We start from the raw sequence: 26,541 nt of genomic DNA, 5'->3' as shown, positions 1-26,541 counted from the left end.
TTTAAATGACATATTTAATTCATCCTGTCACATGATGTTCGTGTTACTTGTGTTTTCATACTTTGGTGTATTTTGCAATGTCTTGTGTAAGCAGCATATAACTGGGTCTTTTTTTTTAAATCTTCTACCATCCGTGTTTTTAATTGGGTGCTTTGTCCCCTTACACTTACACTCACTCTAATTATGAAATAATTAAGTTGGAGTTAAGTCTACTATCTTGCTATTTGTTTTCTATTTTCCCCATCTGTTCTTTTCTTCCTCCCTTCGTGCCTTCTTTTTAAAAAAAAATTCTTTTATTATTATTTTTTTAATGGAGGTACTAGGGATTGAACCTAGGACCTCCTGCATGCTAACCACATGCTCCCCTGCTGAGCTGTACCCTCCCAGTCCATGCCTTCTTTTCATTAATCAAGTATTTTAATATTCCACTTTATCATTTTTGTTTTCGTTTTACTGTCAGGTTTTCAGCATCTAATCCTAGAATTCACAAAGTGTATTATTAACTTATTACAGTGAACCTGTCATTGTCACAAATAAAGCAGGAGTCTTATAACAATTTATCTCCGTTTAGCTCCACACACATATTTTTCACTGATTTTATGTATTTTGTTCCCTATGTCATAAACCCCACAAATATTTATTATTATTGTCAGCAGTCAGTAGTCTTGTATTTACTCAGCGTGATCATGCAGAATCATTTGCCTTTAACCTGAACAAACTCCTTTAGGACTTTTTTTTAATCCTGTAAGCCTGCTGGGATACAATTTTGCAGCTCTTTTTTATCTGAGAACCTTTTTTTTTTAACTCTCATATTTGAGCTGGTTTTTGTTGTTTTGTTTTGTTTGGTGTGGAATTCAAGGCTGACAGGATTTTTTGTTTGTTTTACCTTTTAGCAATTTAAAGATGCCATTTCATTGTCTTTCAGGTTCAATAGATTTTTGTTAAGATATCAACTGTTATTTTTATGATAGTTTCCCCAGGAGATACTGGTTTTGGTTTTTCTGGCTACTTTAAAGATTTTCTTTACATCTCAAGTTTTCAGAAGTTTGACGATGGAGTCCTTCAGTGCGGTTTTCCTGTTTGGTGTTTGTGAAGCTTGCTGAATGTGTGAGCTTTATCGTGCACTAGGTTATGGGAATCCTCGGCCATCACTCTTCAAGTACTGCCATGTCCTGTCTCTCTCCGCTCCTCTCGGGGCTTAGGTCACGTGGATGTTAAACCTTTTGCCTGTGCCCCAAATCTCCCTCATATTTACTCTTTTTCAAGTACTTTTTTCCTTCTGTGTTCAGTCTAAGTATTTTCTGTGACTATCTTTGAGCCTAGACTCATGCTGAAACCATTCAACTAGTTCCTACTTTCAGATTTCAATCTGCATTCCTAAACGCCTATCTGATTCTTATTCATAGATTTAAGTTCACTACTGAAGTACTCTTTTATCCATGAAGTTCTTCTTTTCCTCCAATTTCTTTAACATACTAAGTGTAGTTAAAGGTTTTGTGCGATAACTAATACATGGGTCAACTCTGGGACTGCTTCTTTTACTACTCAATGATGACCTGGTTGCTTTTTCTCTGCGTGCGCAGCGGCTGGTTGCATGTGTGTGTCCGCTGGTTAGGACCGTGGCTCACAGACTGAAGGGACCCTGGGTTGCACTGTCTTCCTCTGTGTTTGAACCTTCTTCTGGCAGCAAGTGTCTGTTTACGTTTAGTCCTTAATCATATCGGTAACACTGCTAGTTCATGGTTCTCCAGCTAGGATGTGGCCTCTCTGGATCCCCATTAATGCCTAGGGGTTTGTGAGGGCTCACACTTTCTGCTTAGGCTGGGCCTAACCCCGCACGTCTCACCATAGTGTGAGACCTCTGGAATCTCTGTTCAGCCACCAGCCTCCCAGAAACTGTTCTCTGCTAGGTCTCTGGGAGTCTGCCGCTCACGCACGTCTCAGCAGCGGGCCAAGTGCCCAGGAGGGATTTTTACACACTTTTGCAGGGGTTCTTCTCTGCAGCCCCCTCCTCTACGGCGCCTGCCCTCTACATCCAGCCGGATCAGCAGGCCCGAACTCCGGTCCCCATTTCCTCTGCCCAGAGCCCCTGGTGTTCCTCGCTTGGGCCTTGCCTCTCTGCTGGGACCAGCATGAAGCTGGCCTCACGTGCTTCCCTCTTCTGCCTTGGCTGCTGTCCAGCGCCTGTAATCACTGGTTTACACAGTTAAGCTAGCTTTTCTTGTGCACAGCACGGAGGGGAGCCCAATGTCAGGTGCTCCATCATAACCAGAGCTGGAAATCAAGAGGGTCATTTTTTAAAAGGAATGAATTCAAGGAACCATGTTTCTCTTATCTCTAGCTGCAGTGCATGGCTAAGCAAAAGATCCTCTTTCCAGGGGGGAGGGTGTAGCTCAAGTGGCAGAGCACATGCTTAGCATGCACGAGGTCCTGGGTTCAACCCCCAGCACCTCCTCTAGTAGTAAATAAATAAGGAAACCTAATTACCTCCCCCCACCAAAAAATGAATGAGTGAATGAATAAAAAAAAATTCTTTTTAAAAAGACTCAATTGGAAAAAAAAAAATTAAAAAAAAAGATCCTCTTTCCAGATGCTCCCACTGAAATTCCAAACCGAAAGTCCTATATTTTTATAGAGTTCTGTCCTTTATTTTCATGCCTCCTGTAAACAGTTAATAGCTTAATAAAGTATATTAATTCTAATCTTTGCTGAATTTCCTGTTCATATAATTAGAGTGAAACTAAAACACGTGTGTGTTGATTTTCATATTTACAGAGCATTACAGACAAAGAGTTAGATCTTTTAGGTCAGAGTCAGAACACAGAGGTACAAGTGCTCAGCCTTCCTTCAGGTAAAACAGATGAGCTTCACTATCTCATCTTTTCTTTTTTAAAAAATTTAAAGATTTCCCCAGTTTTATTGAGATATAACTGACATATAACATTGTGTTGGTTTAAGGTGCAGAACATGATGATTTATGTGTATCCTGCAAAATGATTACAATACTCTTAGTTAACATCCATCACCACAAACAGTTACATTTGTCTTGTGATGAGAACTTTTAAGACCTACTCTCTTAGCAACTTTCTAATACACAATACAGTGTTACCAATTTTAGTCACCATGCTGTGCATTATGTCCCCACCCCCCACCTCTGGCAACATCAATCTGTTCTCTGTACCTATGAGTTCAGTTTTTTTAAGATTCCACCTGTATGTCAGAATCATACAGGATTCGTCTTTCTCTGACTTATTTCACTTAGGATAATGCCCTCAAGGTCAGTTCACGTTGTTATAAATTGCAGAATTTCCTTTTTTTTAGTATCTCACATTTTCTTTATTCATCATCCATCAATGCACACTTGGATTGTTTCCATACCTTAGCTTTGGGAAACAATGCTGCAATGAACATGCAGATATCATTTCGATAGTGATTTTTCACCTGCAGGTATATACCCAGGAGTGGAATTGCTGGATCACACAGTAACTCTATTTTTAATCTTTTGTGGAAGCTCCATACTGTTTTCCACAGTGGCTGCACCAATGTATATCCCCACCAGCAGTGCACGAAGGGTCCAGCTTCTCCAAATCCTTGCCAATACTTGTTAACTCTTGTCTTTTCAGTAACAGACATTCTAACAGGTGTGAGATGACAGCTCACTGGGTTTCGCTGTGCGTTTCCCAGGTGACTGGGGATGTTGAGTGCCTTTTCATGTACCTGTTGGCCCATCTGCATGTCTTCTTTAGAAAAAAATGTCCATTCAGTTCTTCTACTCATTCTTTTAATCAGATTCTTTTTGTTGCTGTTATTATTGAGTCACATGAATTGTTGGTTATAAATTTTGAATTTTAACCCCTTGTCAGATACGTGATTTGCAGATCTCTCACATTCTGTAGGTTGCTTTTTCCATTTTGTTGACAGTTTCCTTTGTTGTGCAGCTTTTTAATTTGACGTAGTCTCATTTGTTTATTTTTTATTTTGTTGCCTTTGCTTTTGGTGTCAAATCCAAAAAAAAAAAATCACTCCCGAGACCAATGTCAAGGAGTTTACCCCCTGTATTTTCTTACAGAAATTTTATGGCTTCAGGTCTTTGAGTGTTGCCATCTCATTCTTTCCTGCTTTTTGATGAATGTAAAACCCAAAGGAATAAATATTGTGGACCTTCACGAAAGCTGGCACAGACACGAGATTAGGGAGCTCTGTAACCCCATCTCCCTACAAACTGTCCTTTAAGATGATCCAATCCCAGAGTAGGAGCCTAAAGTAAAAGACGATTCCTGAGTGGGAGTCTAAAATGAAAACTTTATAGTTGAAAAGCTTCTGTGTGATGGTCACAGAAATAAGACTTTATTTTTGTTTCCCTCATGTTGGAGAGAATAGAGAAGTGCCTTACCAATCCCTGCTTCCCAAGCACCCTACTGCCGTTTACGCGACACTGAAGATGAAAGTCATGTGTTTCAAACGGACTTTAAAAATAGAGTGTCCACTGTGCTCAAAGCATTTACTTACACACATACATATACATAATCTCAGCTTGGAAATGCTCTGCAGATGTTCCTGTAGGAAAGCTGTTTAGAAATGTCCCTTGGACAACTGAAATGTCAGTCTGGAGCTTGGGAGGGAGGTTCACTTCTTGATGAGAAATCAAGTATTTATTTTATACCTACTGTGAGATGTACTTGCATGTCATTTATACAGACTCCCTTACAATGATCTTTTCTTCATTATGTACTTGAACCTAACACAGTCGTCCCTTGGTGTCCATGGGGGACTGGTTCAGGACCAGCTACAGATACCAACTCTGCAGATACTTAAGTCCCATGGTCGGCCCTCTGTCACTTCCATCTCAGTCAGCATGCCTTTGAGATTTCAGCCCTGGAAGTGGCAACACTGGCTGGAACTCAGTCACGTGACCCAACCTAACTGCAAGGGCAGCTGGGAAGCACAGTCAACCTTTGTGCCCAGGGAAGAAGAGGAAATGGATTTTGTTGAATAATTAGCAATCTGAAACAGCTTTCATTAAATCACCTGACAAAGAGTTAAATTCTACTAAAACACTTGATCTCGAAGAGCACTGTGATGTCAACACCAGACTCTGCACCTCAGGAGGGAAGTTACTGCATCTGTAACAATGAGACCACGCCTCAGTCGCTGTAGAAATAGAACTGGAAAACAGCTGAATTTCTGGAACACTACTTAGAGTCCTTGCAAGGGTATCACTCGCTTTTTCCAGCTGAAAAGCAATTTAAACGAAGTGACCTGCAAGGAAAGGGGCAAGAGAAAGGACAGTGTCCCAAGACTGTTCTGTTTTCTACCAGCAGGTCCTCGACGACCTTCCTTTCTGCTCCCAGGAATACGGGCCTCTTTGATGTGTTTGCGTTTTCGGCATTTCTTACACCATCAGCGTTTTTTCTTCAAAATCGTCGGTCCGCAGAGTGACTGCATCCCTCTGTGAACCCTACTGGGCCTGTGACCACTGCCCACTTCCCTCTCACACCCTTGGCTTAGTTCTGCACTCGAGCCTGAACACGTGCTCCAGCAGGAGGCGGAAACCACCAGCAGTGACGCCTCACTCCTCAGGATCTGACATCACTTGATGTCCAGAGATCTCTGCATTTATTCGTGAAATACAAGGCGCAGATTACTCCTATCTTTAGCATAGCCCTTAGGACTAAATTCCCTGTAGTTTAAAACCAATTATCTCTGCTGGGGATCCTCCTTCTTCTCAAAGTCTTAAAGTTATTACCAGCTCTGCTTTGTTAAGTGTGGCATTGACACCAACAATAACACATTGCTTCTTCTGGCCCAGGGTCTGGAGAGGGAGGCAACGAGAGGAAGTTAAAGCTTTCAGATATTAGCTCTGTTTCAGGTGGGTTCTGGAGAAGTGACGCGGTCTTGTCTTAGTCTGTTTGGGTTGCTATGGCGAAGTACCACAGATCAGGTGGTTTATAATGAAAGAGATGTTTACTTCTCAGAGCTCTGGGGGCTGGGAGTCCGAGGCTGGGCGCTCACACGGTCGGGTGAGGGACGGCTTCCGGGCTGCATGCCTCTCCCTGTGTCCTCGCAGGCCCTGGGCCGAAAGGCTAGGGAGCTCTGCGGGGCCCCTTCAGCAAGGGCACAGATACCAGTCACGAGGGCTCACCTCACTTGGTCACCTCTGGAGGAGGGGCCCCACCTCCCAAGACCGACACTGTCGGGATTAGGGTTTCAACATGTGAACTGTCGAGGGGAGGCACACAAACACTCAGACCATGCAGATCTTCCAGGTAAGCAGCAGAGAGCAGGGAGGAGCCCTGACCGGGCTAGTTAGGAGTGCTAGGCACCCTTCACAGAGCTGTTTAGTCAGAGCACTCCCGTGGATCTTGCTTTTGGTCATTTAGCACCAGAATACTCTGCGTGGGCAGAATCCTGAAACAGATGGGGGGCAGGGTCGCACACCCCACTGTAGGAGCTGGAGGGGGCCTGGTGATCTTTTCCCCTGACAGCTGGGGCATCTGCAAATGTTTCTGCCAAGGGCGCTGAACCTTGAGGAGGTGACACAAAAATGAAGGCTCCTGAAAGATCATTCGCAGCAACGGAGGGGCGCAGAGCCCACAGCCTAGGGATTACTTCCAAGGCATGGGACCCTCTGAAGACTACCTGGAGTACCATCTTGGCTGCTCCATGTCGCCCAGTGTCCCACTTCCTGCTCTTTTCCTGTACCTTGTCCTTTGGGTCTTTGATAGCCTTATAAGAAATTGCCTACTGGATGGACCGAGAGATAGTCATTCTCAAGTAAGCAAGAGAGAGAAAGAAAAATACCATATGATATCACTCATATGTGGAATCTAAAAAAAAGAATAAAAGAGGACACTAATGAACTCATCTGCAAAACAGAAACAGACTCACAGCCGCAGTAAAAAATCTTACGGTTACCAGGGGAAAGGGGGTGGGAAGGGATAAATTTGGGAGTTTGAGATTTGCAAATGTTAGCCACTATATGCAAAAATAGGTAAAAAACAAATTTCTTCTGTATAGCACAGGGAACTATATTCAATACCTTGTAATAATCTTTAATGAAAAAGAATATGGAAGTGAGTATGTGTATGTATATGCATGGCTGGGACATTGTGCTGTGCACCAGAAATTGACACGTTGTAACTGACTGTACTTCAATCTAAAAAAAAAAAGACAGAAAGAAAAGAAATTGCCTACTGCTTGTATCAGTCAGGGTAAGTTTCTTCTGTCTGCAACTAAGAATTCCTACTAGCACAAACACACCCACATCTGCTACACCTATATTTTCCATTAAAATAACTTTTTCTTATTGCAAAGATTATTTATTAACTGAAAAACTTAGAAAACATAGACAAAAACAAAAAACCCTGCCACCTCATCGCCCATAGAGAACATTTGTAAAAATAAATAAATAGATGATAGATAGACAGACGTCTTCTGGTGCGTGCTCGCCCAGACTTCCCTCCCGAGGACGCGAGTACACCCTTTGCTTCTTCCTTTAGCTGTTGCAAGTGCTACCACCCTGTGATCAACACGCTTGCTACTCACCTGCTGTCCCGCCTCTTCTGCAGCACTGCTTCTCCACATGCGCACGAACAGACCTGCTGAGTTGGTCCAGCCTAGTAAAAAGTATTTGTCACCCTTACTCAAGTTGCCTTTGAGTAAATAGATGTAGGAATGATACAATCCTCCTACAGAAGGCATGCAAAATGATTTCAGAGGACAGTGTTCCTCTGCTGCGTAAGGGTCCTCACATGGCTCTCACTTGCTTACGTTCAATGGATGTGTAATTTTATATACACGTTGCTAGGATTCAGAATTTTCAGAGGGAGTTTAAGGTACAGCTGTACTTTCCCGAGGACCTAATATTTCCACTAGAAATAATTTAAAAATTACCAATTTCTCAGAATGTATTAAACTGATCTCCAATTCAAGAATTGCAGAATATATATTTCACAATAATTACTTATAGATACAAATAATAACGGCCATTGCAAAGTAGGCCGTCAAGAGGACAATTTTACTATGTACGCTGAAACTTATAAACACTCTTTGCAGGTAGTAAATGTGTTAAAAGTTCTTAGAAAGTAAGATCTCTGCTTCTTGTACCTGAATAGGCAGCACTCTTCTCTCCTTAGAGGCGAACTTCAGCACCAGGTGGATGAAAATGAATTCATAGATTCTAAATTAACTGCGTTCATTTTTCTACTTAGGTTGTCCTCAGTTGTCTTGTTTTATGGCCCCTCATCCCATTATTTGCCTTTAAGGAATTTTTTTTAACTTTTTAGCTATATTTTAACACTAAAATTAAGAGCTTATAGCTATGGTTTTCTTCCTTGTGAATGGTAAACCAACTTTCCTCCTATTGCTACCCCCAAATTACCTTTAATAAACATATTTAAGAAACAGACTCACAAAGTTCCGAGTGAGTTCCAAGCAAGTCTGTGGGTGGCAGGTTTTTTTCTTTTCAAAATAAACTATCTTTAAGCTGCTTTTATTATTTTTACTATTAATTTTTAAAATCACATATAATGGCTATTTTCATCTGACAGTACTTTTTCTCCATGACCAATCCACTGATAAAGTAACTGTTCAATAATTTGAAAAATGAAATCATCCAATGCCTTATCAAGCAAGAGAATTAAGAATAGTTAACTTTTAAATACTGGACCTCAACATGCCTTTGTTATTCAAATCAAAACGCAGTAGTAGTCTTCATGCTTGCTACAATGAATTTCAAAAAAAGAATAATCTACATTTCTAAAAGCTATTTATATAGAAAGACAAAAGAGAACATAATTAAGCTGGAGTCTTTCCATATCATTGTCTTTTGGGGTCCAGGCAGCAGAACCATGATGTAGGTGAAAAAGTACTATGGCCAGGTTCCAGGACATGTGATTTAAGCTGAAGAATAAAAAGCTGGACCATGAATACATTAACTCGACTCATAAGAAGGATGCTAACCAGAGGGTCTCCATCTCTGAGACCAAACATGGGCAAACGAGCTGTAATGGAAGCAGTGTAGTGGGGGTTATTCATAAAACAGTACTTTCCAAAATGTGTCAAGAAGCTAAGGACATCCATTGCGTCTACCTCTTAGAGAACAGGGCAGGCTGCTCATTGGAATGCTTCTTGAAGGAAAACATTCTAGAAGGAAGGAAGGTATCTTTCTTTACTTGAAGGCCATCTTTCTCCCTAGGGGCTCAACCCTTTGAATTATATCTCATTCATTCTTCTCACTGTGAATCAAATCCTGTTCCAGAGGTTACAGACGCTGTATCTTCCATGACCTAACTCCACTGTAGAATCACTCAGGAGTTAGGAACTCATCCTTTTCCCACTCCACCCCAAAATTCAGCCAAGATTCCTTGATACGGGGCTTCTTTTCTTACTGTATCTCCAATATTCAGAGCCATTCAAGGGCATTTATTCATTATAACATACAATGAAGTGCAATTTAAAAAAAACACCTCTGTAATCAGGGAATGTAAGGGCAGTGTTGTTGTTGTTCTGATGTCTAGCTAAACAGCCTGGGGCAAATGGCTCAGCTTTGGCTGAGCTATATTCCTATTTCCTTTTGATAATAAAAAAAAAATCAAAATCACTAAAATGTTCTGAGAAATAAACTACAGACAAATCTACTTGGGAAAGTGAGAGAAAAATCTCTTCTTTCAAAGTCTGTTGGAAAGATGGGAAGTTTTCAATTGGCTATATACACTTTTTGGATATTTCAACTTCTGCAATGACTGGCATCTAGCGAAGCCTTCTTTCAAATTTTTAATACCAATATAAAAGCTGTTACCTGAAAACTGTTACATTTAATATTTCAACTAGTAATCAAGTCACAACTTTTTCAATTTCAATTTGTTCCTGTACATGCCTTTTAATAGGGATTTGGGCTTCCAAGTCACCCTCTCCAGTCTCTGTGCAACAGAGTGAGCCATCTGCCTCCGTTTAGCAGAGCTGGATGGGGAACATCTCCGCACCTGACTGGGTGGCTTTTAAGAGATTACTTCTCTGCAAAGGCACTGTCCCATATCACATTGCTAGCGGTGTGGACTCAGCTGTGGTTAAAATTCTAAATTGAAGATGAGCATTTATCACCAAAGAAAACATAAACAAACTTCAGGACTCCTGTGTTACACAAATTCTATACATCATGTTGGCTTAATGTGTTTGTGACGAAGAGCTCTGTTTTGAAACAACCTGAAATACCATATCCAGAAATAACAACTGACTCTGGCGAAGAGAGGTAATTTGGGGTCCCTGTGTGCTTTACAACGAAGCCAATACAATTTAAAAAAGAATGAATATCAACTACACAAATTGACTTCAATAAGATTAACAAAATCGAGGAAGACTGAAATGCCAGCTAAGTCAACCAGTCAAATAAATTACTCTCTGCTATTTATACAGATGAAATAAAACAATGACTTTACATTTCTACTTGTTTCCCAGCTACTCAAAGAGTAAACATGATCACTTATCAAATTCCACTTAATATTTTATCTGCAATAAGAATTTACTGAGTAAAATGTTTAGTTGCAGGATTTCACGTTTGCACCCCATCAGGTTACAATATTAAAGTTATTACAGTTTCTTCCCCAGTGTAAACATTCAATATGTGCCTTTTATTTACATTCTGTCACTTTTTATTTCCTAACTCTGTATGTTCAAGAATGAAATTGTACTGGTGTTATGTAACAATATTTCACATCTGCAACACACATATTGGTTTCTCTCTCCCCTGAACCTATGTCCTTGAAAAATAAACACAATGTATCCAAAAGAACTGCCTTGGAGTGTATGAGGAAGAGTATAGACGTGTAGAAATAAAGATCGAAAAACCGTTGTGTGGAGGTCTATCTGTCCCGTTGACAACAATCCCCATGATTTATTACCAAACATAGGCAGCCAACTAAGTACACAACTTAGGTCCTAGCACTGGCCATGAGAAATTCGTAACCAAGTGGGAATTAAGGCTTTAAGGTCTCTTACAACTAACGTGATTCAAGAAAACCCAAAGCAAGCAAACCGTAAAACTTGTACAAAGTGCTCCAAATTGAACCAAATGACTCGGGTGGACGATTAAAATAAACTGTGCGTCTATAAAGCCCACAAATGACGACTGGTCCAGAAAATGAGGAATTACCAGCATCTGCCCTTTCCGTCTTTTAATGTTCAAAATATCCAACTACGATTTTTAGTCCATGGTCCTCACTCATTAATTGACTAAACAAGATCCTGGGTGCCTCTCGGTGATCACTCCTTCCAAGCTGACCTTATACGACAGCAAACTGAAACGCCCCTCCACGGAGAGGGTCGAGCCCGGGAGGTAAGTCGTCCAAAGGTGGACGCGTCTGGCTGTCTGTTCACTTAAGCATCCGAGGGGCTACGCTGGCCAAGGCTGGACCACGCCGAGGCGGGAGGCGCAGCCCGGGGTGGGAACCCCGCAGGAGCCGCGCGGGCAGCAGGCGCGCCCCACCGCGGGACCCAGAAAATGACCAGCCCCTCCCCCGCCGCACCCTCGACCCCTCCCCCTCTTTCCAGGCCCTTCGTCCGCTGGCTGGGCAGCGCGCGGCCCCCAGGCCCAGGGCCGCCTGCCTCTGCCCACCACGCAGGGCTGCGGCGCGGGCAGCCGGGCGACCCCGCGAGGACCCGACCCCGACCCTCCGGCCGCGCCCTCCCCTTCGCAGAACGCACCTGCGGCCCCGCCCCCGGCCAAACGCTGAGGCGGCGGCAGGCTGGCGCGGCCGACGGCTCGGCCCTCCAGGCGCAGTCCCCCCTTCCCCCGCCATCCCGCCCACCCCCTCGCTCAGCCTCGAGCCGCCGCCGCGCTCCTCAGCCGCCCCGAAATCTAAAGGGGTCCGTCTCCGGCACCACAACCAAATGGCTGAGCCTCCCTGGCCGGCTGCGCAGCCCGCCCATTGGTCCCTTCCCCCGCCGCCTCCGCCGCCATTGGCTGGTGCCCGGAGACCCTCGGCGGTGATTGGCCAAAGCTGCTGCCACTCGTCCGCGGGCCGCCGGTCCCGCCTCCACGGCGATCATGTTAGTGTGCGCCGCGGGTGCTGGGGGCTCGAGCACCGAGCGGAGCTGGTTGAGCCTTCAAAGTCCTAAAACGCGCGGCCGTGGGTTCGGGGTTTATTGACTGAATTCCGCCGGCGCGGGAGCCTCTGCAGAGAGAGAGAGAGAGAGCGCGAGAGATGGAAATGGACAAACGGATTCATTTAGAGCTGCGGAACAGGACGCCCTCTGATGTGAGCATTTGCCAAAAATATCTCCGTCGGTCCATTCTCCTACTTTGTGTGTGTGCGCGCTGGGGGAGGCACTTTTTCTTGGGGGGAGCCTGGAGACGTGGGTTTGGGGGTCGGGCTGCAAATGAATTGCAGGGTTGGGGGCTGCAATGCCATCCGAGCGTGTTCCGGCTGCCGCCGCCGCTGCCCTTGGTGTGACTACCTGTGCGTGTGCTCCCGCGTGTGCGAGTGTGCGTGCGAGTGTGCACCCATCGGGGGCCGGCGGGCGCACGCGCTGGGTCGGAGAGAATGAGGCGAAATAGCCCTCTGAGCTCGCTGCTCCCGTGACTCCGTCTGGGGGAAAGATTAACGAGGGAGGAGGAGAAGAGGGGCTGCCTCCTGGATTTAACAACAAAAAAAGGGGGGTTTATATTTTATAAATGAATCCCCCTTCCGCCCCCCTCCCGCGCCTTCCCCCTCCCTTTCTCCCTGTCCCTCTCTCGCTCGCTCGCTCGCACACACACACAATAAGTTTTGGGCTTCGCGAGTCCGGTTTAGTTTCTGATAAATGTGGGCCGAGGCCCCTGGGGAGAGCGCGTGGGGAGGGGGCTGCAGCGGAGTTGGGAATGGCTCGAGTTTAAAGTGCGTCTTCATTTCTTTGCAGTGATGAGGCGAGAGACGGGGGAGCCATATTTGTAACTTTGTAGTGTTCGTGAACGCGCCCTTTCTCTCCCTCCCTCCCTTTCTCTGCCTCCCTTCCTCTCCTCCTCTTTCTCCCTCACTCTTTCCACCCCACCTTCGGGCCAGATGCTGATGTTCCTTCCTTTCCTTCTGAACAGAGGATAAATTGGAAGGAGGGGGGAGGGATTTTCGAACGTGCAAAGGCACAGATAATCCCCGCGCCTCCCCACCTAGCGCGATCGCTGCTGCAAGTTACCCAAAGGCTGCGTCCCGGTCCCCCCTCACCCCTTCTCCTTCCAGCCTCCCTAAGACGCCAGCCTTGAGCCCTGGCGCCTCCCGACGCCGACCCCCGGCCCGTCTTTCTCTAGGGTGGGCTCCTTGGCAGCCGTTCGGCGCCCGGTTATTAGATCGGCCCGGGAAACTTTGTCCGGACGCGAGCTGCCCGGAGCTGGTGCCCGTGGTGGGTATCGGCTGGGTCCAGATTTATGCGGGCATAGCACTCACGCAGCTCCGGGATGGGAGTCTGCCTCCTCGTCGCCGTTATCGATTGGGCAGCGGCGGGAGTACGGCCGGAGGAAACTTACACGGATGGGAACTGCGAGTCTCCGGCGAAAGCCCACCCCCAAGGAGGGGAAAGGTGAGGGGGGGGGCTACTCGAACGCCCGTTTTTCTTTCTGTCTCCCTCTTGCTTTCAAACAGTGTTTTATGTGAGTTGGCGACTCAGCGGAGGAGCCCCCAGGTCTTGGGCGGAGATGCTGGCCGGTTCCCCTCGTGGCGCCTCCCGGGACCTGCGGAGCGCGGGCGGGAGGACCACCCCCCTCCGCCCAGTTGCGGTGGTCAGGGTTCCAGAGTTGGGAGTTTGGGTAGCACTGTGCGCCGACCTGTCGCCCCGCCAGCCCGTTAAAACCCGAATCCCCGGCGGAGGCAGGCCTTGCTTCCTCTTTTCTCTAGTTCCTCTCCCAAACCTGAGTGAGACTTTTGAAAACAAGATCCTTTTTGTGCCCCCCGCCCCCACCATAACGCAGCTGTGGACTGTAGACGTGCAGTGCCTTATGGCGCGCAGGGCGGGGAGGGGGTGCGCGCCGGAGGACGCAGGAGTTTCCGCGAACAATTTGCCGGCTGTTGGCCTTTCTCCGGCCGATTCCGTCCCAGCTTGGACCCCAGGCCGGAGGACCCGGGGGCTGGGTGTGGTGATGGGGGAGGGGGCCGGGGCCGCGGGCTTCCCGCGTACTTTCCGGAAGCCCCCTGTGCGGAGGGGGAAGGGCGCCAAGTAGGGGCCGGGGTCGCCGCAGGAGGGTGAGGAGGCGCGGTTCGCCGGGCCTGCCCTGGCCCCGCTGCTAGCCAACTGGGAGCGAGATCGAAAGCGGGTCGAACCGGCTCTTTAAACTTCCCGAGTGTGTGCTGGGGGAGGGGAGCGCGCCGCGCGAACTGGGAGCGATTTCTCACGCTTCGCCCCCTCGCCGCCGAGGCTCCCGGCCCACACGCCTGCCCCCTGCCTCGCGGCGGGGTGGGGCGCGGTGGGGGCGGCGGGGGCACTTTCTGCCCGTTTGGGGAGGGGGGAGAAAGCTAGCTAATGAGGGACAAAAGAGGTAGGGGAGGACGAACTGGGTTTTTTTTAAACGTTCTTAAGACAAATAGCTCCCGGAGAGCGCCCCCTGCGCCCCTCCCCGCCGCGCTTCCCCCGGGGCCCGCACACCCACCTTCGGAGCCTCTCCCAGCTCTGATCCGGGGGCTGGTGGCCACGCCGCGACGCCGAAATAGGACGAGCAGCCATGTTTCCCGGCCTCGCGCGCCCGCCCCTCCCCCACGCGGCCGGCGCGAGCGCGGGGCTCGGGTGCGGGCGCGGGCTCCCTGCGGCGCGGGGCGCGGGGCGGGCGGCGGGCCTCGTGCGCGCGGGCGGGCGCGGGCGCGCCGGGCTGGCCCCGGGCGGACCTGTCGGCTTCCGAGCGGGTCTGGAGCTCGAGGTGTTTTATTATTATTGTTTTTCAACGGTCGGGCCCGTCCGAGGCCGAGCCCGAAGGACGCCGAGGCGTTATTGGGGGTAGGGGCGGCCCCCAGGGCCCTGCTGGCCTGTGGCACGACTGCCAGGCTCCGGGCTGCCATTTTGTCACCGCGGCTGTTGTCGCTGTGTGGGGGGGGGCGCAGACTCGCGCTATCGCCCTGACGGCGCCGGACGTGGAGGCAGCAGGGGGAGCCCTCTCCGGGGACCCCCCCATTGTCCCCTGGGCTCCGATGGGGTCCGCTCCCGGTGCCCGCGGCCTGAGGCGCCACCCCGGGCTGCGCGGCGACGTTGCACCGGGAGGGCGCCGTGCTCCCTGCGGGTGCCCCCCCCCCCCCCCGTCGCGCTCCCTGCCTCCGCGCCCCTCTCCCCGCCAGGATTTCGCCCTTGCTCCTGCGGGCTCTTTAGACTTGGCGAAAGGTGGCCCTGAGGACGAGCGGATGGCCCGAGTGTTTGCTCTTTCGGCGGAATTGATAGGAGGGTCGGGGGGGAGAGGTTAAGTTTGAGGTTTCTTTAGGGGAGGGGGTCGCGCACACGACCGAAGCCCAGGACAGCAGCCGCTCGCCCGGAGGGCCGAGCCGATGCGCCGGGGAAACGCCCTCCGGGGCCGGGCGCTCCGGGAAGGTAGGTCGCGCTCGGGTTTCAGCTGGGTTTGCGGCGCCCTGCAGGCTGCTGGGGGGCCCCTCGCCCTTCCTCTGCCTCTCCCTCTTTTATTTTTGCCCAGGGAAAGGCAGCTACTGTAGTAAATGTAACCCTAAACCGAAAGGAGTAGAGAGTGAGGTTTGTTTTTAAAAAAGTAAATGTTGTCTTTTTCTAATCGCCTTTGTGCCTGTTAACTGCAGAGCCAGGCGAGGCATCGTGTCGCCAGCATCTCTGGGACTTTTTAAAAGCTGACATGGGTGCTGGTTAAGCAGCTCACTGGTTAAACTCTGGTGGACGTCTGCGTGCAGTCCGGCTTCCATGGCAGTGCCCGTCCAAAGCTGCCAGGAAGCCGGGTTTCACTTTGACCTTTGGAATACATCGCATGGTGTTTTCCAGACTGACTTACTGCCTAATTGGGTTCAAGAAGCCTGATGTTGACTCCAGTTTATGCAGGCCTGCCAGGGGTCCAGAGGCAGAAAATTGAGCATGAGTTCTACATAGTAATAGTCAGTTATGTTTTGTTACTGGATTGCTGCTGTGGGTGGTAGTTTTGAGCCTGGGGGCTTCGCAGTGCAGCTGGGTGGTGAAGCCACACAGGCCTCAGTTTGAATTTCTCCTGCCACAAAAGAGGGAAGATCAGTTAACATGCCCTTGTGACCTCAGGCAGGTTAGCTTAACCTGCCTCCTTGATCCTTATTTCCTCACTTGTAAAACTGGAGTAATAATCCCATTTAATGGGTCAGTAGCAAAACTGGCCTGATCTGGCCCTCGGGTGCTCAGTCTGTGATAGTGTTACTTTCTGAGAGACACTGGGGCGCCATGAGGTGCAGCGTGGAGCTTCTTGGGCTCAGAGCAGCAGCAGCCGCCGCTGCTTGCACAGCACCCACGCTGTGCCTGGCGCAGTTCTAGGAGGACGACACCCAGCAGCTGGTTCAGTCCCCTCCGCAGCCCTGGGAGGCAGGCTGTTACTGTCCTTACGGTACGCACAAGGAGATCGGTACGCACAAGGAGATCGAGGCTTGAAGCTGTCACTGCAGCCAGTCTGCTGCTCCCCTGAAGCACCCTTATTGGTAAGATACTGTGGGGAAGAGCTTTCTCTTCTTCAGCCTTGAGATGGTGCCACCTTGTGAGAGGGTGAGAAGGCAGGATAGCCTCCTAGTTGAAGACCGTGAGGTGGGTGGTCAGGATCAGACCTGGATTGTCATTTTAAGGAGGAAGGCATACACACACTTCCTGATCTTGGGTTAGCACCTCACATCTGGTTAGGATGAAGCAAATCTGGCCTTCAGGGTTTTGGGGGACACATTGAGTGAGAAGCCAAGCAGGGGCCACTCAGGCAGCGTGCCTGGGATGGTGCCCAGAATGCGTCTTCCGCCTTTGTTAGTCTTCACCTACAGACAAAAAATGGGCTTGTCCTTGATTCTAGGACCTAGTTGACCAATAGCACTTAAAGGACCATCTCACTTCATGCTCCCAGCAACTCTGTAAGGGTAGGCCAAGCAGGTGACATCGTCTCTGCTGTGAGGGTGAGTCATCCAGGTTGGATGAGGAGGTCGAACAGCTGACAGGCAGCAGAATGGGGTTCTCCTCCCACGTAGAACCGGAGCTCCTCTAGCTACTAGACAGTAGGGACTTCGAAAATTGTGTAGTCTGTTGTGTCCTGAACATGGCCCGTCACCAGGGTCACCTGGGGAGCACTTCCAGGGCAGATTGCTGGCTCCACCCCAGTCACTGGTTTAGCACAGGCATTGCCACATTTTGTGAGCTGCCTGTTTCTGTATCATGAGCTAAGAATAATTTGCACATGTACACACTGCAATCAATTTGGTGATGTGGAACACTTTGAATCTCCATTACGTGAGCTGTTATCCCCTCTTCCCCCCTCCAAGAATTCCACGTCTCCTTAGGCCTTTATTACCAAAAAAGTTGTGCTCGTTATATATTTTGAATTTTATCAATAAAAGAATTGTGGAAATTTGGTTTCTTTCATGATAAAAGTGTCTGTGTAATGTTGTCTGTTTTGCCCCTGTCTAGCCCTTTACAGAAAAAGTCTGATAATTGCAGGCTTAATAGATTATGGGAAGGGACCCTGGGATCTGTTTTTCTGTTTGTTTTTGGTTTATTAAGCATGTGGCAGGCCGTTCTTTTGGGTGGTGCTTTAGGAACCTTCCCAAGTTCTTTCATGTGTGCCCTCTAACTAGTTAACGTCTAGTGGAAATTGGCCTCACCTGTGAACATCCATAAGAAGAGAAATCATATGTGTTGCTGGTGTAAAATTGAACACCCCTTCTAGCCAGAAGTTATTTGTATAACCAACCGAAACCCTTTTTCTTGCATACTCGGAATATTTCAAAAGGTTTGTGGGTATCTTGCAGTTAAATGGTTACCCTTAAGTCTTAGATGTCTTCTCCGAGCTAGAGGGAAGGAGCTTGGAGGCCTGAAAGGTGCAGTAGCTGTGCACCTGCTGTGTGGCTGGTGCCAGACCCTCAGAGCGCAGTTCACTGAAGACTATGTGATAATGCTGGGCCCCCCAGCTGGGGCCTGCTGCTCTCGCACCTGCATGTCGCCTGGGGACTTAGCAGCTGTACAGTGGCCTTGAATTCTGGAGCCCTTCTTTCTGCCCTGGCCTCCGTGCTTGAGCTGGTTAGTGGAAGGAACGGATACAAGATTGGCCAGGCCAGGGCAAGAGGTGGTAAACCCAAGGGGGCGAGTCCTGGTCCCCATGACTGTGGCCTGTACTTTAAGGACAGCCACCCACAGGCCCCGTTCCCTCTCAGCCGCTGCACCGCCCGCTTCAAGGTGACTTAACTCTAGGCTTACACTAAGGTCCTTATTGTAACACATGCATCTGACAGCTTTGGGACTGGTCACCCGGGGCTTCATTGCTTATTAATTACAGCACACTGAAATGAAGAACCTCGGGGCTGTCGGTGGTCCTTCAAGGAGATTGTGCGGGGTACTCCCTGGTCTCCTTGCCGCTGTCCCCGCCCCTTGTCCCTCCGTGTGTCGCGGGGAAGGAGCACAGAGTGTGCTGCTTGCTGAGCCCTGGGCAGCCGAGCCCGGTTGCTTGTCCTGAATTCTGACTTAGGGAAGAGAAGGTGCGTTGTTATTCCAGTGTCGGGGGTGGGGGGGACACCCTTCCAGGTGTTCACTGCATGCCCTACCCCCTCCAGGAGACACATTTTGGCCTGTCCACCCCCTGCTCTAGCTAGTTCTTTAGAATCCTAAGAAGTACCCTCCACCAGTTCCTCCTCAGCACTGCCTGCCTCCCCCAAGCAAGGAGAGAAGGCGGACCCGACTCTGAGTCTGTGTTACGTTGGAATATGTGACATGTGATAAATACCCAACAGTAAAGAGATGGAGTCTGGCACGGACGGAGCCTTGTGAAGGCATCTGTTACTCAGAACTTCTCATTTAATGAAATGGGCTGAAGCTGGATGGGCCAGGCCCTGTGGCCCTGGGCCCCCTTCCCAGACCCAGTTGTCCCGATGAAGCCTGTGAAGCGAGATGAGGTGCCTGTTCCGCCGCGGCAGGCCCCGTCCGGCGCCCCCAGCCCCACCACGCCCTGCAGCCCTGCTCTTCACTCAAATTTACTGTGTTTCAGTTCCACAGCTGCCCCAGTGCCCTCATCCACCTTTACCGCAAGCTGCTCCAGGCAGCGGGTCTGGAAGGGCAGGTGACTTACTCCACGGCCGCCCGCTCCGAGGCGGACTCACGTCTGGGCTGTCTTTCCCAGAGGACGTGGTGTTTGGAGATGCTGGTTGGCGAGGAGGTTGCCAGAGAACCGCTGGAGACGTGGGCGCTGTCCTCGGCTCTGCTGTCAGCTACTGTGGGCCAGTGCTTCCGGCCTCTCGGGGCCCTCTGTTTTCTCTAAAGTGGGGGTGCTGAGGAGATCAGGGACTTTGAAACTTTTCCTTCCTGTGGCAAGAAACGCCTCACACCGCTTGCCCAGTGTGCAGGCGCGACACAGGCTGCCCGAAAACTGGCTGTTCACTCCCGTAGTCTATTTAACAAAAAAGCTGGCTTTGACCCATAATTCATAATTGATTTCATTACTTGGTAATGTTTGAGAGACATTAAAAGATGACTATTAAGGTTCCTTCACTGAAATATTTTGTGATTTGCTTTGGGGGAATGAGGGGGTGCTGTTTGCAGCTTGTGAAATCTCTCCACCGAGGGTCAGGAGTGATTCCCCCTGCTTGTAAGCCCGCTCATCTCTGGGTCTCGTGCTCTCAAGCTGCTCTTCCTCACTTGAAGCTTTCTCCTGACCCAGACCTTCTCACACTATGAAATCATTATCCTAAATTCTGACCCTGGATGGGATGCCTGCCAGGTTTCCTGGTTATGCCTGTGGCCCTCGGCGTGTTCCTCCCCCCATCTCTCTCCCATCGTATCGTCACACGATGCCCTGTGTCCCTCAGTGTGCCTGGGGTCTCGCACGTTTTCCAGCCTGGAAGAGAGGGCTGTGGGGGCGTGCACTCGACCTCTGCTTCCCCCTAGACTGACCCCATGTGCAGCCTGTCTCCCCCACTTCAGCCGTGGCCCTGGGCAAGCCCTTTCCTCTTGTCTGTAAAATGACAATGCAGTGGTGCCTGGCACACAGTAAGCGCTCAATAAATGTTAGATGGTGTGGTTATTATGGTCTGTTCCGCTGGAGCAGTTGGCATTCACTTAAAAGGAAAAAAGTTTACATTGTCAACAGTCACACTTTATCAAAAAGTAACATTTGTTTCAATGGGGAAAGGGATCAGAAGGTAGAGATGCAGACTGACCGGAAGTTCTTCCCCACCAGCAAGGGTGCTGCGTCTCTGTCCAGCGTGGCTGTGGCATCACCGTGTCCTGGAGCAGGCCCGGCGTGGGTGCCAGGTAGTCTCTGCTGAGGGGGTATCGCAGCCCTCCCTTTCCTGGGCAGCCACTTTCAGCAGCTGCTTCAGACTCTACTCCTCAAACTGCCCACCACAGCCCTTCCCTCCCGCCGGCCACCTTCCCCCGTCCCAGAGGAGGTGGGAGCGCCTGCTTGCCTAGGCTCACTTCCCAGGCCAGAGCTGCCCCGGCCCAGTGGGCCTTTGGGCTTGCCTGCCCTGCCCCTCCCCCGGCACCTGGCTGCTGTCCTTTGGGCCCTTCCCGAGCTTGGGGTGTCTTTCCCAGCTTAAAGTAAATGGGAGACTCGCCTTGATTCTTCTGTCACTCAAGACACTGGCCTTCTCTCTTGTACTTCCTGAATTGTCTCTGACCACCTTCTCCCTCCCCTGCCGTCGCTCACGCCTAGGCCTCCTCAGTCTGGGAACGGCTCCGGATCCCGGCAGCCTCAGTCTTACACGACTCTTCACCTTAATGAGGTTCTTCCTCTCCCTTTCTCCAGGGTTTCTCCCACAGGCCTGGCCACACCGCCCTCTCTGGGGTCCTCTGCCCCTCCTCCCTGCAGCCATGGGGCAGGGGGCTCAGTCAGGCCAGGCCCTGAGCTCTGTCTTCTGGGCTCCTCCCTGCACCACCTTGCCCGTCCTCACCGACAGCTGCAGGTGTGATGTGCTGCCTGGGGTCTGACGTGTCCGTCCCCAGCCTGGCCCCTCGCACCCAGTGTCTCCACCTGAGTGTCCCCGACGTGCCCCACGTTCGGCATGTCCAAAGGGAACCCCTGGCCTCTGTGTCTTCCTCCAGGCCCCCCCCCCCCCGCCACACACACATGTGATCTTCTTTCTGCCCATCACAAACTCTGTCAATTCAAAACACCATCCCCACTGCATTCCGGCCCATCTCCCTGCCCACAGCCCCCCGTGGGGCCGTGCTTCAAGCTTCACCCAGAATGAACGTGCGGATATGCAGGTGTAATCCTGTTACCGGGACTTGAGACACACCATTGTCCTTAGGGTAAAGTCCACAGCCATAGTAGGACCACTGAGGCCCTGCGTGCACTGCCTTTCACTCTCCTCTTTCTCCTCACCTCCTTCCCGCCGCGCTGGCCTCGGCCACCAGCGGTCGTGCGCTCAGTCCGCTCTGCGCTGCTGCTGCCCCGTCCCCTCCTGAACGGCCATCGTCTGCACGGTCTCCTTCATCCACCACCCTCCTCAGCTCTAGGTCTGTTCTCCTGTTCTAAAACTCTCATAGAAGGTCCTTCGGAGCGCTTCAGTTTGTAACTAGACATTCCTGCAGGTGAGCGTTTGAGTTAGCATCTCTGTCCCGGGGTCTGGGAGGCTGGACGGTTGAAGGGGCCGGTGTGGGCCGTCGCTGTGTGCCCTCGGCGCTCAGCACTGCACCGGGCACGTGTCGGGCGTTGTAGACCGATGGGTTGCGGGAAGGAGCCCGCGGTCTGGTGAGCCAAGCACGAAGCCACGGTTTGGTGTCCTCAGCTTTCGCCTGGATCGGCACGCGCTCCTGCCTCTGGGTGGCTGACGCACGCTGTCCCGGCCCAGTGTTCTTCACACTCTTCTGGGTTTTATACCCCATGTCAGTGAAAAATTGTACCTGAGCCCCAGTCCCAGTTTGTCTACTTTTTGGTTACAGATTATTCACATACACGCCATAAAATACACACGCTGTAGAACTTCACACAAAGAACTTTTAAAAGGGTAAGTTACAAAATATTAAAAGTCCAGGTATTTTGTTCCTGCACCCCGGTGGGTTGTCTGGGAATGATCCACGTAGGAGAGCACTCCTCCAGTGAACTGCTTATTTTTAATTTGGTTATGAAAGGTCATGCCATGCGAGAAGTGCCTGGGCCTTCTCAAGCTCTCCTCAGCCCTGGTGCTGATGGGTGGGAGTGGAGCGCGTTCGTAACCCTTCTCTGATGAGTAGCCAGGGGTCTGCCTGGGATTCCCAGCGAACCCCGCGCACTGCTGCGTGGCAGCTGGGTGATGCCTAGTGTGCAGACCCCCACCCCCACCCCCCAGGTCGTCCCTTAGGGTCCAGGAAGACCAACCCCCAGGCCGCTCCCGCAGACGCTTGGAAAGGCCAGAAGTGCCAGTGAGAGGGTTCCACCAGCCAGGTTCCAGTGGTCAGGGCAGGGGGAGGCGGCTTTTTCCTCCTTATCCCGCGGCTGGAAAGAAGTCGAAAGCTGGATCTGGGCAGGCTGCACGAGCAGGAGTGGAGGGCCAGAGGGAGACCTGGGGGACGGAGACCCACTGGTGTTTCTGTGTGGGGCACTTCAGCAAAGTTACTCTGGAACTCCGCAGGCAGAAGTGCCCAGAAGGTCTGCGGTGGTGGCTTCTGCTGCCTCCTGCAGAAGGGAAGGGGAGGTGAGTGTGTATGTGTGTGTGCACGCATGTGTGTGCGGGGGTGGCAGGGTGGAGACAAGATCCTGTAACAGTAAAGGGATTGTTTGTAGATTTCTTTGGGGGCCTGCATCCCGGGAGAAACTCATCCCACATAGTGTAACCAGCTTTCACCCGAGCTGTTGGCCTCACCAACGGACCCAAGTGGTGTGGCTGGGGAGGGAGGCTGAGAGGAGCCCACTGGCCTGCGTGCATAGCGTCCAGGTGGACGCAGGGAGTCTTAGGAACGCTCCTGAGTGTCCGCGTTGCCGGTGGACTTTAAGAAAGACGCCGTTGCCAGTTTCTGCAGTAGACGGGGAGGCACACATGACACAGCACACAGGCGGGAGGGAAGGCGTGCGGTCGGGAAGGCAGGTTTCAACCCAGCTGTGTATCAGAACCACCAGGGGAGCATTGTAAGAAATTCCCAGGTTCTTCCCAACTACCGAATCAGCCTCCCCAGGTGGTGCCCGGCCTGTGGGTTTTCAGAACGCTCTGAAGTGCGCGCCGCAGCACGGCGGGGAGCTGCCGCGTGGAGCCAGGGTGCAGGACTTCACGGCGGGCGGGAAGACGTGAGCCAAGTGGACGGGCCGGAGGGAAGGGGAGCAAGGGAAACGGGCGCAGGGCCGGGCCTTGGCCTGGCCTCCACAGCTACTCGCCGCCCTGGCCACACGGACTTCACACGTGCCACACTCCTGCTCATCCTGTTCGGCGTTTCCATTTACTCGTGTCTCGGGATGCTGCTGAAAGCTGGGTGGGATTCATTGAGCAAGACTGGACTTGGCCCATCCTCGATCTCAAAGGAACTGAGAGGCCAGTGGGCATTTGGTAAAAAGGAGGGGACTGTACAGGGCCCTGTGGTCAGGCGTGGTGGGCCGTGCGGGGGCCTTCTGTGTCCCACTGCGGGGGGACAGCCGGCAGGGCACCCTTTGCAGCCTCAGTTGCCCCGTCTGTAAAATGGTGACAGACACTGGTCCCTTCATCCCAGGGGCTGTGGCCAGGACTAGAGCAGTAAGGTTTGTGCCAGGTGTGTGCTGTGGACCGCCCCTGAAGGTTGCTGGACTCTGGCCAGCCCAGCTGGATCGAGCTGTTGGGACGAGAGGGGGATGCGGCCCCGCTGAGGAAGGGCTGTGCTCAGTGTCTGCGCCTGTGTGCAGGGGGAGGACACCTTGCAGGTGCTGTCTTTGCCTACCTCGGACGGGGGCTTCACTGGGAGCAGCTCAAGCAGGAGAAGGCAAGAGGGGCCCCAGGCAAGCAACAGAGCCTCTGGTTTCTCGTTGAGGTGAGGCTGGAGCGACAGCAGCCAAGCCGCCGACACCGCCTCCAGGCCCTTCCCGTCGTGGCTGGGGGCTGGGGCTCTCGGCCTGGCTTGCTCTGTGCCAGGAGGCCCTCCTGCCTCTCAGTGTCCCTCCTGGCTGCAGAACTCTTGGCCGGCGCCTCTCAGGCCGTTATCGCTCATCCAGGCAGCTCCTGAGAGGTCTCCTCCAGGAAGTCTTCCTTGACTCACCAGAAGGAGAGCAAACTGCGCTCATCCCAGGGGATGTCAAGATGCGGAAGTCCCCAGGACTGAAGGTCATGCTGCAGTGTTCCCCTCTCTGCTGCTTCTGGGACCCCCTTTGTGGGGTGTGCACTGTGGCCCCTCTTTCCCTAGGCTCGGTCAGTGACTCTTCCTCTGCCAGAAGGCAGTGGTGAGGGTTTACTGAGCCCAGCCCAGCTCCCCTGCAGCTGGGTGCATCGGAAGGCGCTGTGAGGATGTCACGTGGCCTCCAGTCCTCCTGCCTGGCTGTACTGGCGCAGGGAGGGCCAGGAACCGTCGGCACAGTCGCCGGGGCGTTCCTTCCACCGCCGCACGTCTCACCTTCCCCTTGGAGGCTCGTGGTACCCCGGTGCAGCCTGGCGGGGCAGGTGGGGACTCGAGTGAAGCTCCCAGCTCTCTGTCTGGGAGGCCTGGAGACGCCTCCGCAGAGGTTGGCGTGCTGCCTTAATGAGTGGTCCTCTGAGCCCCCATCTAGTCTGCATCTCCGTTGCAGACACGCCTTTGTGTGTCTTGGATAAGTGAGCAGGTGTGTCCGAGTCTGGGGAGGCTTCTCCTAGGGGAGGGCCCACGGCGGGGTTGCGGGGTGGGTAGCTAGAGCAGCAGGTCTGGGAGCAGAGATGGAATGCCCGCCTCTTAAATGCAAGGGGGACTTGGTTCACTTGGCCTCTGTAGACACTCAGGAACCCCCCTCGGTTCTAGCGGCCAGTGTGGTCACTGTTGGGAGTGGCCGCCTAGCACGGTCGGCTGTGGGAGTGGAAAAGCACCTGCGGCTCTGACCCGCGGCCAGAGACTCCAGCGAGGTCTGGATGCTGGTCAGGGGTGCCCGCGGGGCCCGAAGCCAGACGTGTTGACCGCATGCCTCGCTGGCCCCCGGAGGATTGTGACAGCCGCGTCTGTCCCCGATGGTGAGCGGCAGTGGCCAGTGAGTGCCTGATGTTAACCAGAGTTATGGGCGTGGTTTCTGCAGACGGAAAATACTGTGGAGGGTCATTCAGTTTCACAGGTTGATTGCCCGCCACGTGCTGGGTTCTACTCTGCGCGTTCTAGTTACAGCAGTGAACAGGACAGGACCGCTATGCAGGCTGCCCACACGGGGCTTCCGTTTCATCGAGGGAGACGGTCAGTAAGCCAAGCAGAGGCATGACTGCTGGGGTGAAAGTCCTGTGAATAAAGCTGTGGTCAAGGGGACAGGCGGTCCAGGAGGGCTTCTCTGAGGAGGTGGCATTTGAGCACAGACTCGAGTGCCTGCACTGGACTTCCTGCCCCCATGAGCCAGAGCCTTAGAATGAATGTCTGATCAGGAAGTACCTCTGGATCCTCTTGCTGAGAAGCAAGATGAAGCCCTGAGAGGTTAAGACGTGAATTCATGAGCTGATTAATTGGAAAGGTGACATGATACGAAAGAGTGGCAGACTGTAACTGGCCAGGACTCTCTGCTCTCAACCTCAGGCGTTTCCCCAGGCCAGCTGACCCTCTGCCTCTTCATCCCAGGGTGCCTTTTATTATCCTCTTAAGACTTGCACTTTGAAAGACGTGCACTTCCAAACTGCGTTTATTGCCGACAGTGGGTTTTCTCCTTTCTGGCGAGGTGTGCGGGGAGCCGGGCGCAGGAACACACCTGTACCTGCCAGTCCGCCCGCCAGGCGTGGGCTCGGCACCTGGAGCTGAGGCAGAGACGCGGCCCAGGCTTGGTTCCTCAGCCCCTCACGGCCTATCCCAGTGGGAGCCCCGCTCCGTGCTGTTTCCTGAAATGGCAGGCTCTTGAAGGACGCTGTGGCTGCGTTTTGGGTTCCATGTGGACCTTTCTGGCCCTCCCACCTAGTCTGGGGGCCAGGTGCCTCTGGGTGAGCGAGGGAGACCCTGCCGGAGCCTCCGGTGAAGGGCACTGAGGCGGGACTCAGGCCCCGGGGATTATTTTAGGAGGAGAAGCCCACAGTTAGTCGGGTCACAAGGCCAGCCGTGCCCCGCCTCTCCCGAGGACCAGGATGAGCCTTAGCGGCTGATAGTTTTCATCTAGAACCAGGTGTCTTGCAGGAATGTGAAAGGAGCTTCTGGTGAAGGAAGACTTCATTAATCAGCCTGTGAGGAAACCGGCTTCCCACTGTCATGGGGGCTGGATAATTTGATGCCTCCCCTTCGGCTTTGAGCTTCTAAGTGGAAGGCCCTAGATTTTCACGTTTTTGCTAAATATTGAGAGAAAGGAGT

The 26,541-nt window shown here is 51.7% G+C and overlaps 2 protein-coding genes and 1 long non-coding RNA gene across 15 annotated transcripts in view; 2 read left to right on the top strand and 1 right to left on the bottom strand.

The window, feature by feature from the left end:
• LOC116660273 (putative hydro-lyase KRH_21160) overlaps nt 1–15,037 on the bottom strand; it is a 37,473-nt gene extending 22,436 nt beyond the window's left edge. Inside the window, exons 1-4 of one of the 13 annotated variants that reach the window (XR_004315711.1) lie at nt 14,612–14,797; nt 8,107–12,170; nt 7,546–7,616; nt 3,046–6,827 (exon numbers count right to left, since the gene is read on the bottom strand). Coding sequence is in view for 2 of the 13 variants with exons in the window: in XM_032469265.1 (XP_032325156.1) it covers nt 6,339–6,524; nt 7,546–7,616; nt 14,612–15,014 (660 nt within the window). In the remaining 11 variants the exon portion in view is untranslated. The other 12 variants (XR_004315717.1, XR_004315713.1, XR_004315709.1 and 9 more) reach the window with 12 other exon arrangements.
• The window catches only part of ANP32A (acidic nuclear phosphoprotein 32 family member A), a 33,891-nt gene continuing 19,398 nt past the window's right edge, over nt 12,049–26,541 (top strand). The window contains exon 1 of the mRNA XM_006176594.2: nt 12,049–12,254. Within this exon, the coding sequence (XP_006176656.1) occupies nt 12,201–12,254 (54 nt within the window). The 5' untranslated portion in view covers nt 12,049–12,200. The remainder of the gene's footprint in view (nt 12,255–26,541) is intronic.
• Nucleotides 15,374–24,886, top strand: LOC116660274. Its single transcript, XR_004315720.1, has 3 exons — nt 15,374–15,534; nt 19,157–21,702; nt 22,722–24,886. It is a non-coding gene; the product is annotated as an uncharacterized LOC116660274 (long non-coding RNA).

Source organism: Camelus ferus, chromosome 27, assembly GCF_009834535.1.
Source record: "Camelus ferus isolate YT-003-E chromosome 27, BCGSAC_Cfer_1.0, whole genome shotgun sequence".
NCBI classification, from domain to species: Eukaryota; Metazoa; Chordata; class Mammalia; order Artiodactyla; family Camelidae; genus Camelus; species Camelus ferus.
This window is presented reverse-complemented; position numbering and strand designations above follow the sequence as displayed.